The sequence below is a fragment of the Lepidochelys olivacea genome (genome assembly GCF_965140295.1).
Source record: "Lepidochelys olivacea isolate rLepOli2 genome assembly, chromosome: 6".
In the NCBI taxonomy this organism is placed as follows: Eukaryota; Metazoa; Chordata; order Testudines; family Cheloniidae; genus Lepidochelys; species Lepidochelys olivacea.
Window position 1 is genome coordinate 56,024,948 of NC_140416.1, and position 13,545 is coordinate 56,038,492.

Sequence of the window (13,545 nt, forward strand, 5' to 3'; positions counted from 1 at the left end):
AAGGATAAACAGGACAACCCAAGTAATCAATCTGATATCCATGCTGAGCAAAATAATGGAGCAGTTGATACAGGACTCCATTAATAAAGAATTAAAAGAGGATATAATTAATGTCATCAAATAAGTATTTCTAGAGACAGATTGTGTCAAACTAATGACATCTTTTTTAGTGAGATTACAAGTTTATAAAAGGTAACAGTGTTTATGTAATAATATTCTTAGGGCAAGCTTAGAGGGTGTGGTAATGTGCTGTACGGGGGGGTACGATTTGGAAGTGCATGAATGTGCTGCTTATTAATTGGTCCACACAGACCCTGCTAGTACCCATTAAAAGGTCTCTAATGCACTATAACAAACTGCTGCTTGAAACAGCACTACGTTAGCGTGCACTAGGAAACATTTAGTCCGCACCAGCAGGACCAGTGCTGGTCTACATGGGCCAATTAATGCACAACACAATAGCGTACTTTGGAAATCACGCTCCCTCCCCCCCGCATAGTGTACATTATCCCACTCTGTAGACGTGCCGTTAGGTTTCTGGAAGGCATTTGACTCGGTAATGTACAACATTTTAAGAAAGGAGAATAATACAAAACAACATGGCACACATTAAATTGATTATATACTGGCCGATAGCTCTCAAAACGTAAGTTGTTAACTGGGAATCATCATCAAATTGGTGTTTTTCTAGTGGGGCCTGCAGGGATTGATTCTTGGTCCTACTCTAACATTTTTATCAGTGATATGGAAAAAAGAAAAGATCACCACTGAAAGTCTGCAGATGACAAAAAATTAGGGGAATGGGAAATAACGAAGAGGACAGGTCATTGATACAGAGCAATCTTTATCACCAGATAAACTGGGATCAAACTAATGTGCGTTTTAATGTGGTCAAATGTAAAGTCATATCTAGGAACAAAGAATGCAAGCCGTACTTCCAGAATGGGGACTCTATCCTGGGAAGCCACGACTCTGAAAAAGTGGTGGATAATCAGCTGAACATGAACTCCTAGTTCAAAGCTGTGGCCAAAAAGGATAATGCTATCCTTGACTGCATAAACAGGGGTCTATATCGAGCAAGAATACATAGGTTGTATTACCGTTTGGTGTGTCCACAATTCAAAAAGAATGCTGATAACTTGGAGAGGGTTCAGAGAGAAGAGCCATGAGAATGATTGGTAAACATGCCTTACAGAAAAAGGCTTCAAGAGCTCACTCTTCAGCTTAACCTTCTCTTTGTTAAAGCGTGACTTAAAGCACAGTCTGTAGGTATCTACATGGGGAACAGACATGTGATAATAGAGAGTTCCTCAGTGTCAGATGTAACAAGTTCCACAGTCCTCCGATACAGATGTAACAAGATCCTATGTCTGGATGCTGAAGCTAGACAATTCAGACTAGAAATAAGGGGCAATTTTTTAACAGTGAAGGTAATTTACCATGTGTTACGGTGGATTCCCCATCACTGAAATGTTTAAATCATGACACGGTATTTTTCTAAGAGATACGTTCTAGTTCAAAGAGGAATGAATATAGAGAAGCCCCGTGGCCTATGTAATGCAGAAGGTCAGGCTAAGGGCTTGTCTACACTACACAGCTTTTAGCGACAAGACTGTGTCAACACAGCCTTGTTGCTAAAGGTCAGCGTGTGCGAATGCTCTCTGCCGGTATTTTGTCCGCACTTTTGCGGACAAAATACTTACAGCCCGAGAGCAGCGTTAGCTTTGTCGGGAGGAGTGACAAAGCCGCATTCACACTGCCACTTGTGTCAGCAAAACTTTTGTCTTTCACGGGGGGGCCTTTTTTAAGTATCCGTGAAAGACAAAAGTTTTGTCGACAACATCACAGCGTAGACAAGCCCTAGATCACGATGGTCCCTTCTGGCCTTATAATCTATGAGAATCTTTTTCCGGATTGCTGCAAAGCCAAGCTGGTTCAGCACTGATATTTCAAAGGTGTTCAGTGACCAATTGGCATGTCTCATTCAGAAGGCATTTCCCTTCTGAAGTGGTTGGCAATGGAGAAAGCAAAAGAACTACACAGGCCTTTCCTGCCTAGAGGATCGGACGCAAGTCTGTGGGAGATGGGCATTCCTGGAAGAGCCATAAGATTTCCATACATGGGGTGTAAACATCTGAAGGATTTAGAGATTAATAAATTCATCTCCCACTTCCCTTTCATCTATAAAATCATTCAATTTGCAGACAGGAGCTCATCTCCTCCAACTCCATCCTAGACTCTCTCCTATCTGGCTTCCTCCCATTGCGCTCCACTGAAACCACTCCCATCAAAGTCTAACGACCTCTTTCTAGCCAAAGCTAAGAACCCGTACTCCATCCTCACCCTAATTGACAGTCCGCTGCCTTTAACTGTGTTCTTCTTGGAATCCTGTCCTCCCTTGTCTTCCATGACTCTTCCCTCTCCTGGTTCTCCTCCTACCTCTGTAATTAATCTTTCAACACGTCCTCCATAGGTTCCTCCTCATCCCCTCTTCAAGGGCTCCATGGGGGACCAATGACAGACTCTTTCCTTTCTCCTGCTACACCTTATCTCTGATTTATCTTATCCACAAACAAATTAAACTACCATTTCTATGCTGATGAGTCACAGCTCTACCTCTCTACTGCAGACTAGTTTCCTTCTGTCCAAACTAAAATCTGACATTTTGTGGATGTCTAATCATCAGCTCAAGTGAAACGCGGCTAAAATTGTTCTTCCTCTCCAAGCCCATCCTACCACCTCCTTTCTTAATCACGGTGGACACCACCTCCATCCTGCCTGTTAACTCAGGCCTGTAACATGGGTGTTACCTTCAATTTGGACCTCACTGTAGGTTCTCACACCCAGGCTGTCTCTAAATTTTGTCGATTCTTTCTGCATGAAACCTCTGAGATACAGTCTTTTCTGTCTATCCACAAAGCTAATACTCCTGTACAAGAATCATCTCACATCTCAATTACTGCAAAAATTTTTCTTTGGCCAAATGCAGTCTTACCCTACTCATATCCATTCAGAATGCTGCTGCAACGATCATTCTCTTACCTCATCACTTTGAACATGTCATCCCTCTTTCTGAATCCCTCCACTGGATCCTCCTTTTCTATCACATCAAACGTAAGCTGCTTGTCTTCACTTTCAAGGCCCTTCATAATCAATCCCAGGGGTTCTCAAACTGGGAGTCAGGACCCCTTGGGGGTCGCAAGGTTATTACATGGGGGGTTGCAAGCTGTCAGCCTCCACCCCAAGCCCCGCTTTGTCTCCAGCATTTATAATGGTGTTAAATATATAAAAAAGTGTTTTTAATTTATAAGGCGGGGGGGGGGGTTACACTCAGAGGTTTGCTATTTGAAAGGGATCACCAGTACAAAAGTTTGAGAATCACTGGTCAATCCCCACCTCAGTTATCTCTCACTCGCTACTGAAATGTAGACTCCTGCCTCTGAAGCCCTCTCCAACCCCCCCTTTTCTTTTCTTACATTTTTCAAACAAGCACATTTGTGCTTTCTCTCATGCTGCCCTCACATGTGGAAGAAGCTCCCCATAAACATCCACAGAGCTACCTCATTATCCGCCTTAAAATTCTTCTCTGCCAGAACACCTACAAAAAACTTAACAGTTAGGCATCTGGTGCATCGAGACCACTGCCTATCATGCTGACCAATACTGTCTCATTGTTTCCTTGATTTTCTGGTCTATCTGTCCATAGCCATCTGTGGCCTCTTGTCTTGCCTCTTAAATTGTAAAAACTCTTTGGGCAAGTCTACAGAGCAATTCAATTCTTGCAGCTGGCCAGGGTCAGCTGACTTAGGCTCACAGGGCTCAAGCTACAGGGTTGTAAAATTGCGGTGTAGACATTTGTGCTCAGGCTGGAATCCAACCTCTGGGACCCATGACGGGGAAGGGTCTTTTATTCTAGTGTAGACATACCTTTTGGGGCAGAGACATTCTTTTGTTCTTTGTTTGTACAGTACCTAGCACAATGGGGTTCTGGCCCTTGACTAGGCCTCCTAGATGCTACAACAACAAATAGGCAGGGTCTTGGGTATTAACTGGTCAAGAAATTTGCACAGAATCTACCCCATTCCGGGACAGTGTTTCAGAATATAAGTTTCAGAGTTTTCACAAAAAAAAGTATGCTCCAAGCCTTCCATACTTGATCCAAATATAAACCAATGCAGTGTGGCCTTCCCAAGTCAGCAGGCATCCTGAAACAATAACTCTGAGCAGTGTGAACTGGTCTTTTATCTCAAATATTAAATTTCAGAGCTAATACTCTGTTGTGTTAACACTCAGCTATTTCACTGCTAATCATTTTAGCAAAAATGAGTGAATATGCTTATTCCACAACTCCAGGCTCCCTCCAGTTCCAAAAGCCCCCTGTGCCTACAGTTAAGTTTCGACCTCCACCAATTTCTATAATGCAGTTACTTGTTAACACTTAAATCTGTGGCATGTCAAAAACTGAAAATGAGGAGGGAGTAAAATAAACTGAATTCAATATTAAAACAAACACCAAACAAACAACCACCACAAGGGGCCACTGCATGGATGGGATGTAGCATTTCAATAAAAATCATTCAATAAAAACTCCACTGTGGAAGTTACTTGGATTTGCAGCACAATTTCCAGTCTGATGCACTGGAACACTGCAGAAACCAAGGGGCCTTGCCATAGAATTTAGATCCATCTTGCCATGGAGTAGACTGGGATGGACCTTGGTCATTGGGAGATTTAGTGGAGGAGCTGTAAACACCTTGCTTGCTTAGCTTAATGAAGTCTCTGTGATAGGGTGCTGCAGTTTTTACATCTGAATTGTGGGGGTTACGTTTTCTGCACTGAGAGGGGCTTGGGCTCTTGGACTGGGTTACTCTCCATCAGAACATCATGAAGGAAGAGGAAGTAGAATACTAAAAGGAATCATTGGAAGCCAGGAGCCCACTGACTGAGTATCTTAAAGCTAAATGCCAGGAAAAGATAGAATGCTCCTCAGCTGCTGGGAAAGAGGTGCTGTGCAGGGAGGGCTGAAGGCAGATGTCTCCAACAAAGCCCGACTACAGAAGAGTTCTGCAGTGTTGCCTGGCAGCAAGTAATTATCTGCTAGTGAGCTGTTTCCAGAAGCAGACAGCCAAATTCCACACAAGCAACAGTCATGAGGAAAGTATGTGCATCAGCTAAATGCTACAAGCTGGCTTCCCTGCTCATCAGGTAGTGGGATGGAGGTGCTCCACAGCCTGTGCTTTGGCTACTCTTGCAATTGTTGCGACAGGATGACTAGGAGGCAAGTGAGATACAAAGATCTGGAGACATTTCTGGATTTTACAGATGACAATGAGGTTTTAAAAGGCTACGCTGGCACACTATACTATATAGCCACGCAAAATACTTTGGAAGTAGAATGAATTATATTTAAACTATAATTCATTAAAGAAATGCTGCTTGAAGGGTTTGTTGAAATATAGTTGTCAGGAAGAGAAACATTAAGGAGTGTGAGACTATGGGTCCTCAAACTAATTAACTTAGAGCTTCTATTGAGCTAGGAGATTGGTAAACGTTAGTCTGCAAATAAGATATATATGTATATTTGTCAGTTTCTCTTCCTTTTGTCTCTTATGTTAAATTGGCTTTGGCTTATCTGTATAAATAAGTTAGCTTGAGCTTTTGCAGGGGGCTCACATATCTGGGTGCATTGGCAAAGCGCTTTGCTAATAAACAGAGTGATCTGACAAATTCTGTGAGCCTTGAATCTGACTTTGACAATACACAGGCTCTCCCCACACAGGTAACCTCTGCCTGAACACACCACAGTGAGAGAGAAAGACTAGATGGGAGACCACGCTCCTTCCAGGGGGGTTTTATGCCTTTCCCACATGTGCCCCATTGCCAATAGTAGCAGCAGCCAATGGATCTCCATCTGGCAGGTACATAGATAGACCTTCCCCTTATCCAAAAAAGTCTCTCCACTGCTGGTATTGATCACAGAGCAGCTCAAGCGCCACCAAGAAGCACTCAAGAATTATACCATCTATCATATAAAACTGTTTCATTCACTGGCTGCCAAAGCCCCACTCCTCTTCCATTCCACCCCCGCCTGCCCTTTAAGGCTCCTGTATGCTGTGGCAGCCGAGGTTTTAACACGCACTTATTAGGATCTTAATTGAATCCCGCGCTCCCTTGTGAGTGGCTTGCCAGCCGGAACATGAACAAGGCACCCTATAATTCAATTAGAAGGACCTGCAGCAAGCTGATCATTAGGCTGTCAGATTGCTTTAAAAAAAAAAAAAAAATCAGATTGGGGAGGGAATTAAACATCAGGAGAATTATTAAATTCCCCCTTCCTTAGGGAAATCTCAGCACAGAGCCTAATATGCACTCAAAGTACGGAATCTGCAACTTCTAGGCACGTGTATGAACCCCATCACTATAGTATCTAGTTCCACATCCTCTGCTAGTTCAGGAGCTTTACATACCAATACCAGGATGGACACACATTTCTCATAGGTTCTTTTTCCAGGCCGACCCACTATGTGCAGACTCTGGAGAGAATTCCACCTAGCACAGGTCTCTATATTCCAGAAGGGGTATTTCTTTACCTGCCAAGACCCGGTTAACAGAAGAGTGGGTGGCCAACCCTGGCTGTCCGCGTTCATGGAAAATCCCAGCATAAGGTAAGTACTCTGGCAGCAAGAAACGCCTAAAGAAAGAGAGAGCACGCTGTGAGAAACACCCCACACACTGAGAAAAACCTCGAATGTGTTGCCGGGAAACTTAGACTCTAGTGCAGGAATCCCATCTAATTTTGGCAAGCAGTACTGGGCTCTGGGACCCTAACAGGGGGAAAGGGAGGTCAAAGAGAGGAGCCCAGTTATCTGAGTGCTCCATCCAGCAGAAAAATGGCAGGTCATGGCTCAGGAGCACAAACCCTCCCCCGCACCACCACATGCTCCATCCAGCCAAGATGGAATTGAAGACCTGCTGAGCTATACCAGCAATCTAATCCCCATCTTCTCTCTTCCCTCCTCTTTCATCTTTGACCCAGTATGCTTCCCTGAGAATCCCCATCAGATTTTCTCCTCCCTTCCATTTTGGCTCAACACTACAGCTGTCAATTTCCAGTTAAGGAAGCTCAGGACAGGGCTTTGGGGAATGTGGCTATGAAAGCTAATCACACTAATTTCACCCTCTCTTTTCTAAGAGGAGGGCCAGGCATCCACAAGAGTCCCAGACACTAATAACCTAATTCACATCACATCCGTGCAAGCAACTGAATCTGAGCCTCTGACATGGCAGCAGAGAGCTCTGTTGTAAGTGGCACTGCCAAGCTTCTATCCCAATTTCCAGATGGGTTTACAGGTCTCACCTGGGAACGAAGCGCCCAAGCGATGGTGCAGACATACGGGCGTTCCGGGGAGCTCGGTGCCTTGATCTGTCTCCATTGTCCCTTCAGTAAAACAAAAAATATTGCACATTAAAATATCCACATAATAAGACAAGGCCCCAGGAAAGAAACACCTGCAACCTTAATTTACCACCTTGTGTAATGCCAGAGAGCTCCAGAGGTACCATCAGCCTCCAACATTCTGTATTCCCAAAGCAACTTTCACCAACAATCTCAAAGTGATTCTCACATACCAAGCCTCTTGTGTTCCATAGTTCATCTCCAGAGGTGCTAGTACAGGACTGTTCCCTGCAGTCTATTCTTCACTGTTTTGTCACGGTCAGCTTTAAATGATTCCATATCCCACAGTGAGTTTTCCCAGACGAGACAGATAAAAGAAACAAAACAGTCCCAGCTAGGAATTCAACCCCCTCAAAACAACTCATTTCGATCCGGAGCACAAAAGGAGGACTTCAGGTGTTCCTTGAAGAATGGACAAACGATCCCCCTTTTCCTCACCACTCTAGTAAGCCACACAGCTTAATATATTGGAGTAATATGGCAAGGAGGATAGTGAAGAGTCACAAAAGGACCTGGACTCTATCTCCGACTCCAAAATCTGCTCTGAAATGAACTACTGAGGTGGTTCTATTCCCATTTCTGAGAATGACTTGTTGCATGACCTTGGGTAAGTCTGTTCTCTGCCCTGGGTCACAGATCCTTATCTGTAAATGGGGATAATACTTGGCTACCTCCCAGTGAGTTAAGAAGAGAAGCTAATGTTTGCAGAGCACTTTGAAGGCAAGAAGCTTCGAGAGCTACACATCCTCATTCCTAGAGTCTTTGGAATATTAAGTCTCTTTCTGATGCAACAACCCTGGTAGCAGCAAATTCCTAACCCACTCCAGCAAGCTGTGCGTGTAATTTCTTTTTAACAGTAAGCAAGGAAATGTGGGCTGAGAAGGGTCCATTACGTGGTTGTTTCCCACTTATCTGAAGAACCAGGAACAGAAGAGCAGAGGTTGCACTCCACAGCTCATTAGCATCTTAAACTTTACTTCATCAACATCAAATCTAAAACAAAAGCCCAGAAAAGGAAATCCATCCATTTCTCTCCCCATCTGCCTGAACAGCCTGCAGTCGTAGTGCTTGGCCACATAGCTGGATCTCGGCGCATAATTTACATGGGACCAGCAGGGCTCCTGAAGTCTGCAAAGGAAAACAAGTTGCTGTACTTGTCTCCCATTGACTAAGAGGCCTCCTGGCCATTAAGAAGCAGATCAATAGCAGAAAGAATGCCGTGGAGTTTTTCCATCAAAGATGATGTATGTCAGCACTCCACTTCATTCTCTTGCCAAAGAGAAAAAAAACATCTATTCCCCCCGCCCCCACCACCTGCACCACTCCCCAGTCTCGTCTCACTGCGTGGGGAGGGAGAGAGGAAGAAGCTGTTGAAGAACAGGGAGCAATATGCACAAAGACCACTGCATACAGTTAAAGCTAGTAAAAAGCCAAGACAAATCTGCTTTTTCAAACTCTTAACAAGCCTCAAACCACGCTGGGTGTTTGGCAATCAGCGAAGAGAGGCAAAACTAGCCCGGAGAGAACCCCTTAGACCAGCAACACAGAGACAACCACTGGAGTTAGAAGCTGCTTTTTGCAGGGGAGAATCGCAGTGAGAAATCAGCAGGCTGCACCCTGCAAAACTCTGCATCTAAAAATATTTCTCTAGCAAGTTTTAAAGGAATGAGAAATTAATTCAGGCTGACAGAAATAAAGAGGAAAAAAAAAGAATGCAAATGCCCATAGCCACCTCTCCAACCAGGTTCAGAGACCTAAAGCATCACAGTGACTAGTAATTATTCATTTTGATTTTTAAAATGCACCTGCTGAATGCTGCCAGTTCCCATGTAAATATCATAAAAATAATTCAATGTCTTAAACCCTACCTTCAAAATCCAACCAGATACCTCAGAGCTCTCTTACCGTGCCACATCAACCAATTCATTCCTCTCTCCTCCCCCGCACAGAAATAGCTTGAGAGAAGAGACAGGCCTTGTAATGTGGCCTGAAAGTAAACAAACAAGAATTCTAGTGAATTGGCAGGTAAAGCAAATCCTACAGTTTCAAACCACCTGCCCCAAGTGTGCCTGGCCTCCAGGTAACAGGATTTGGGATAAGAAAGAAGAAAAGCAGGCCATATTCCCAAAGAATGCTGAAGATTGCCATTTATTGTAGTCCCTGAAGAAAAAGAACAAGATGATTAAATGATGAGATGGACAGCCTAGGGGGAGAGGAAAGAGGAGGAATATTACAAGCAGACACCTTCTAGTTAGATCTACTAATTTACAGAATCTTTACCTAATCCCATGCTCATCATCACATACTGAATGTCTGAAATCTGTGTTACCTGAGAGCCTTCATCTACTGCTGAAAAGCTGGAGCAGCTGGTGTTACCCTAATGCCAGCTGAAGATTATTCCTGCACCTTCTAAAAAGGAGATAAAGCCTACAGATTGGTAAAGATGGATGGTGCTTTCTGTGTTATTTCTGTACAATATATATTCTGCTTACAGAGAGCAGATGTTAACACGACTGTATGCCAAAATGAAGTAGTGCTGCAAGGAATGAAACAAGTTTCCAACAAAGTTCTCCAAAGTACTAGTGGGACTTTATATTCCATACCAGTAACTTGAGTTCTATCTCAGCTTTGAATTTTCCGTCTGTGTGTCAGCTACTTATTAGACTCACCAGCTACCATGGCTGAGCATCAGGAAGATTTACAGTGTTCAGTTGCAGAGCAAAACGCACAACTTGAATAAGTGGATCCCTTCTATACAAAAAGCAGCTACTCCCCTGAAATCAACCCAATATCTCCCCTGCCAAAGAGGGGGGAAAAAGGAAAGAAAAAGGTGCTGTCTTTCCCAGTGTCAGGATCTGGGCTATAAACATGACCATGCCAACAAACAATGAAAAACGTAGCTGAAGTCGACGTACTTTGATCTACTTACTGCAGGGTCTGCACTATGCTATGTTGATGGGAGACGCTCTCCTGTCAACTCCCCTTGCGCTGCTCGTTCAGATGGAGTACAAGAGTCCACAGGAGAGCAATCTGCAGTCAATTTAGCGGGTCTTCACTAGACCCGCTAAATCGATCACTGATGCATTGATCCCCCGGTAAGTGTAGACAAGCTCTGATATAAACAGATAAAAGCAGATTTGAAAAAACAAGAACTACAAATTCATGCATGTAAAGAAGGAAGTTAGTTAACTTACCAAACTTAATGCTTTTAAAAAATGGCTTAGAACTGAGAAGTTTAGCAAGACACTGGAGAAAAGCAAAATGTAATGGAGATCTTCAGGAAAGGGAAGAAGAGTGATCCTGGTAATTACTATCCTGCACATTTAATTTCCCAGTTTAATAAAACAATCAAATAGAAGAAAATCTCTAAAGGTTTAGGATGGTATTGACAAAAGCACTCTATGTTGGTCTAACTGCTCCCATTGACTGCAATGGGACTAGAGTTAGGTCAACATTGAACACTTCTGAAAATCCCATGTAAGTTTATTAGGAGGTATAAGCAGTAAGCAGAACAGGCTTATAAATATCAAATCATGCCAGACAAACCTAATTGCTTTTTAGAGAATTACTAAGTTAGCAGATCAAGGCAATGTGGTAGAGGTATAACTAAAAACCTTATTTAGAGCATTTTATACAGTGTTTTACAAAACCTAATTTAAAGGGTTAGAGCAAAGTTGTTTATAATGGAATCATATTTAAATTTCAATCACATGGGTAGGAAAGTAGTTAAAGATTGATTTAAAAAAGTGATAAATAATTGGCAAAGTAGGCACTGGGTTTGATTTTATCATCTTTGGTTACATTGTGGAGCTCCTGGGAAATTTATGTATTATTTCTAATTTCATATTTCTAGTTATATGTACCTCAGTTTACATGCTTGATATTATTCTGTATGACTGCATGGAGCTAAATCAATCAAAGGCTTTTGGAGGAGGAATCAAACCAGTGATAGAGAAAAGTCAGGATACCTCCAGAAAGAATATAACAGTTCCTGAACAGAACCTTGGCAGAGCTATTGACTGGGAAATACCCACAGCAGGTTTATTTTTCCAAGGTCTAAGCCTAGGATCAAAGGGACACTAAACTGTTAAAAGACTCCTGCCTAGAGAGGAAAGAGTATGAGTGAGCAGCTGCATCTGGAGGTGACTCTCTGACAGTGAGACATGGAGTATGCTTCATGGGCTGACTGTCCCAGTCCAGGAGAAGTGTCTAGGCTGTGTGCAACTTACCCAAAACTTGCCAGGAAAGAATAAAGTTTCAGTAAGATTCACATGTGTAACCCTGCTTTGTTATTTTTACCCATTTCTCCACTACTGTGTTCCTTTTGACTAATAAGTAGAACTTAGTTCAGCCTTTTCAAAACAGTGACCCCACATACATTTTCGGGTACAAAGCTCCTATGACACATGGCCAGAAAGGGTTAAGCATCCTGCAGGATAAATAATCCAAAGTCAATCTTTAGGGACATATTAGTAGATAATGTTTGTGTTTTTGTGTGTTTACATATATACTGTCAGAGGTTAACAATGTAATCAAACAGCTTCTGTCTATGCTGTAGCTTGTTAATTCAGAGACCAAAAGGAGATCTTAACATTTAAAGTAGCTCACGAAAGCTTATGCTCAAATAAATTTGTTAGTCTCTAAGGTGCCACAAGTCCTCCTTTTCTTTTTGTGAATACAGACTAACACGGCTACTACTCTGAAACCTGTAAATATATTAATATCACTGTATTGATCTCTCTCTGAAATGTATAGCAAATCACCTGTGAATGGTGGAAAACAGGCAACTGCCTTATGTTAATCGGTATAGCTAATTACCAGTAAAAAGAAAAGGAGGACTTGTGGCACCTTAGAGACTAACCAATTTATTAGAGCATAAGGTTAGTCTATAAATTGGTTAGTCTCTAAGGTGCCACAAGTCCTCCTTTTCTTTTTGCGAATACAGACTAACACGGCTGCTACTCTGAAACCTAATTACCAGTGATGCTTAGGAAATAGGTCTACTTCAGAGTCTCGATGATTGCCTATTGTTCGCCTAAGAACGCTGAGCTGCCAAGAGAAGGCCTTGAACTATATAAAACCCTTAGGTCCTGATCCTTTTCATCTCAGATCTGCTTGTGGCTTTATGTAGGGGAAGCTTAAGTCATAAGACTGAGATCTCCAGTCCCACCTGGATCACCCTGGATACGAACACTGGACTGAACCTATGGACTAATTCTAAGAACTCTTTGTAACTCCATAGATCACCATCTCTACTAGGAAATTAATCTCAGAACTGTACTCATGTCTGTATGTATTCTAATCTTTTAACCAATACTCACTCTCTCTTTTCATTTTAATAAATTTTAGTTTAGTTAATAAGAATTGGCTGTAAGCATGTATTTGGGTAAGATCTGAAATAGTCATTAATTTGGGAGGTGATGTGTCCAATCCTTTGGGATTGGTAGAACTTTCATATTTGACTTGGGTGTCTGGGTGGAAGCACAAGACTGGTTTGCTATAATGGAACTGTATTTTGGCTTCTGTGCAACCACTAAGGTATTGTGGAAGCTGTTTTGTAGTGGCTTGGTAAATCTAAGTATTGGAATAGCCACCAGCTTTGGGGATTGCCTGCCCCATTTTTTGCAGTTTGCCCTAATTGGGTAACCTCAGTGTGGTCCCCCGGGGCCCCAGTCACATCTCCTAAGAGAGAAGATTCCTGCAGGCAGCCAAGCCAAACTGGCCCTGCTAAAGGAGCTATAGGAAGAAACACAGGTATTGAAGCCTGGAGATCCAGTGAAAGAGTCAGGACCTCCCCTGAAGTGAGTGAAAGTTCAAGGCCTATCACTAGGAAGCGTGTACTCACAAGAACAGGGGTGGCCAACCTGAGCCTGAGAAGGAGCCAGAATTTACCATTGTACATTGCCAAAGAGCCACAGTAATATATCAGCAGCCCCCCCATCAGCTCCTGCCCCTGCTCCCAGCTCCTCCCACCCACTGATAAGCACCTCCCCATCCCTTCCGATCAGCTGTTTCGTGGCGTGCAGGAGGCTCTGGGGTCAAGGGGGGAGGAGCGAAGGCATGGCAGGCTCAGGGGAGGGGGCCAAAGG

At 43.1% G+C, this 13,545-nt stretch overlaps 1 protein-coding gene across 4 annotated transcripts in view; it reads right to left on the reverse strand.

Moving 5' to 3' along the window:
* The window catches only part of AMBRA1 (autophagy and beclin 1 regulator 1), a 199,969-nt gene that overhangs the window by 106,093 nt on the left and 80,331 nt on the right, over nucleotides 1-13,545 (reverse strand). For 3 of the 4 annotated variants that reach the window (XM_084631220.1, XM_084631219.1, XM_084631222.1), the window contains 2 exons: nucleotides 7,358-7,441; nucleotides 6,591-6,691 (listed from right to left, as the gene is read on the reverse strand). In XM_084631220.1, coding sequence (XP_084487346.1) covers nucleotides 6,591-6,691; nucleotides 7,358-7,441 — 185 coding nt within the window. The remainder of the gene's footprint in view (nucleotides 1-6,590; nucleotides 6,692-7,357; nucleotides 7,442-13,545) is intronic. The other variant, XM_084631221.1, reaches the window with a different exon arrangement.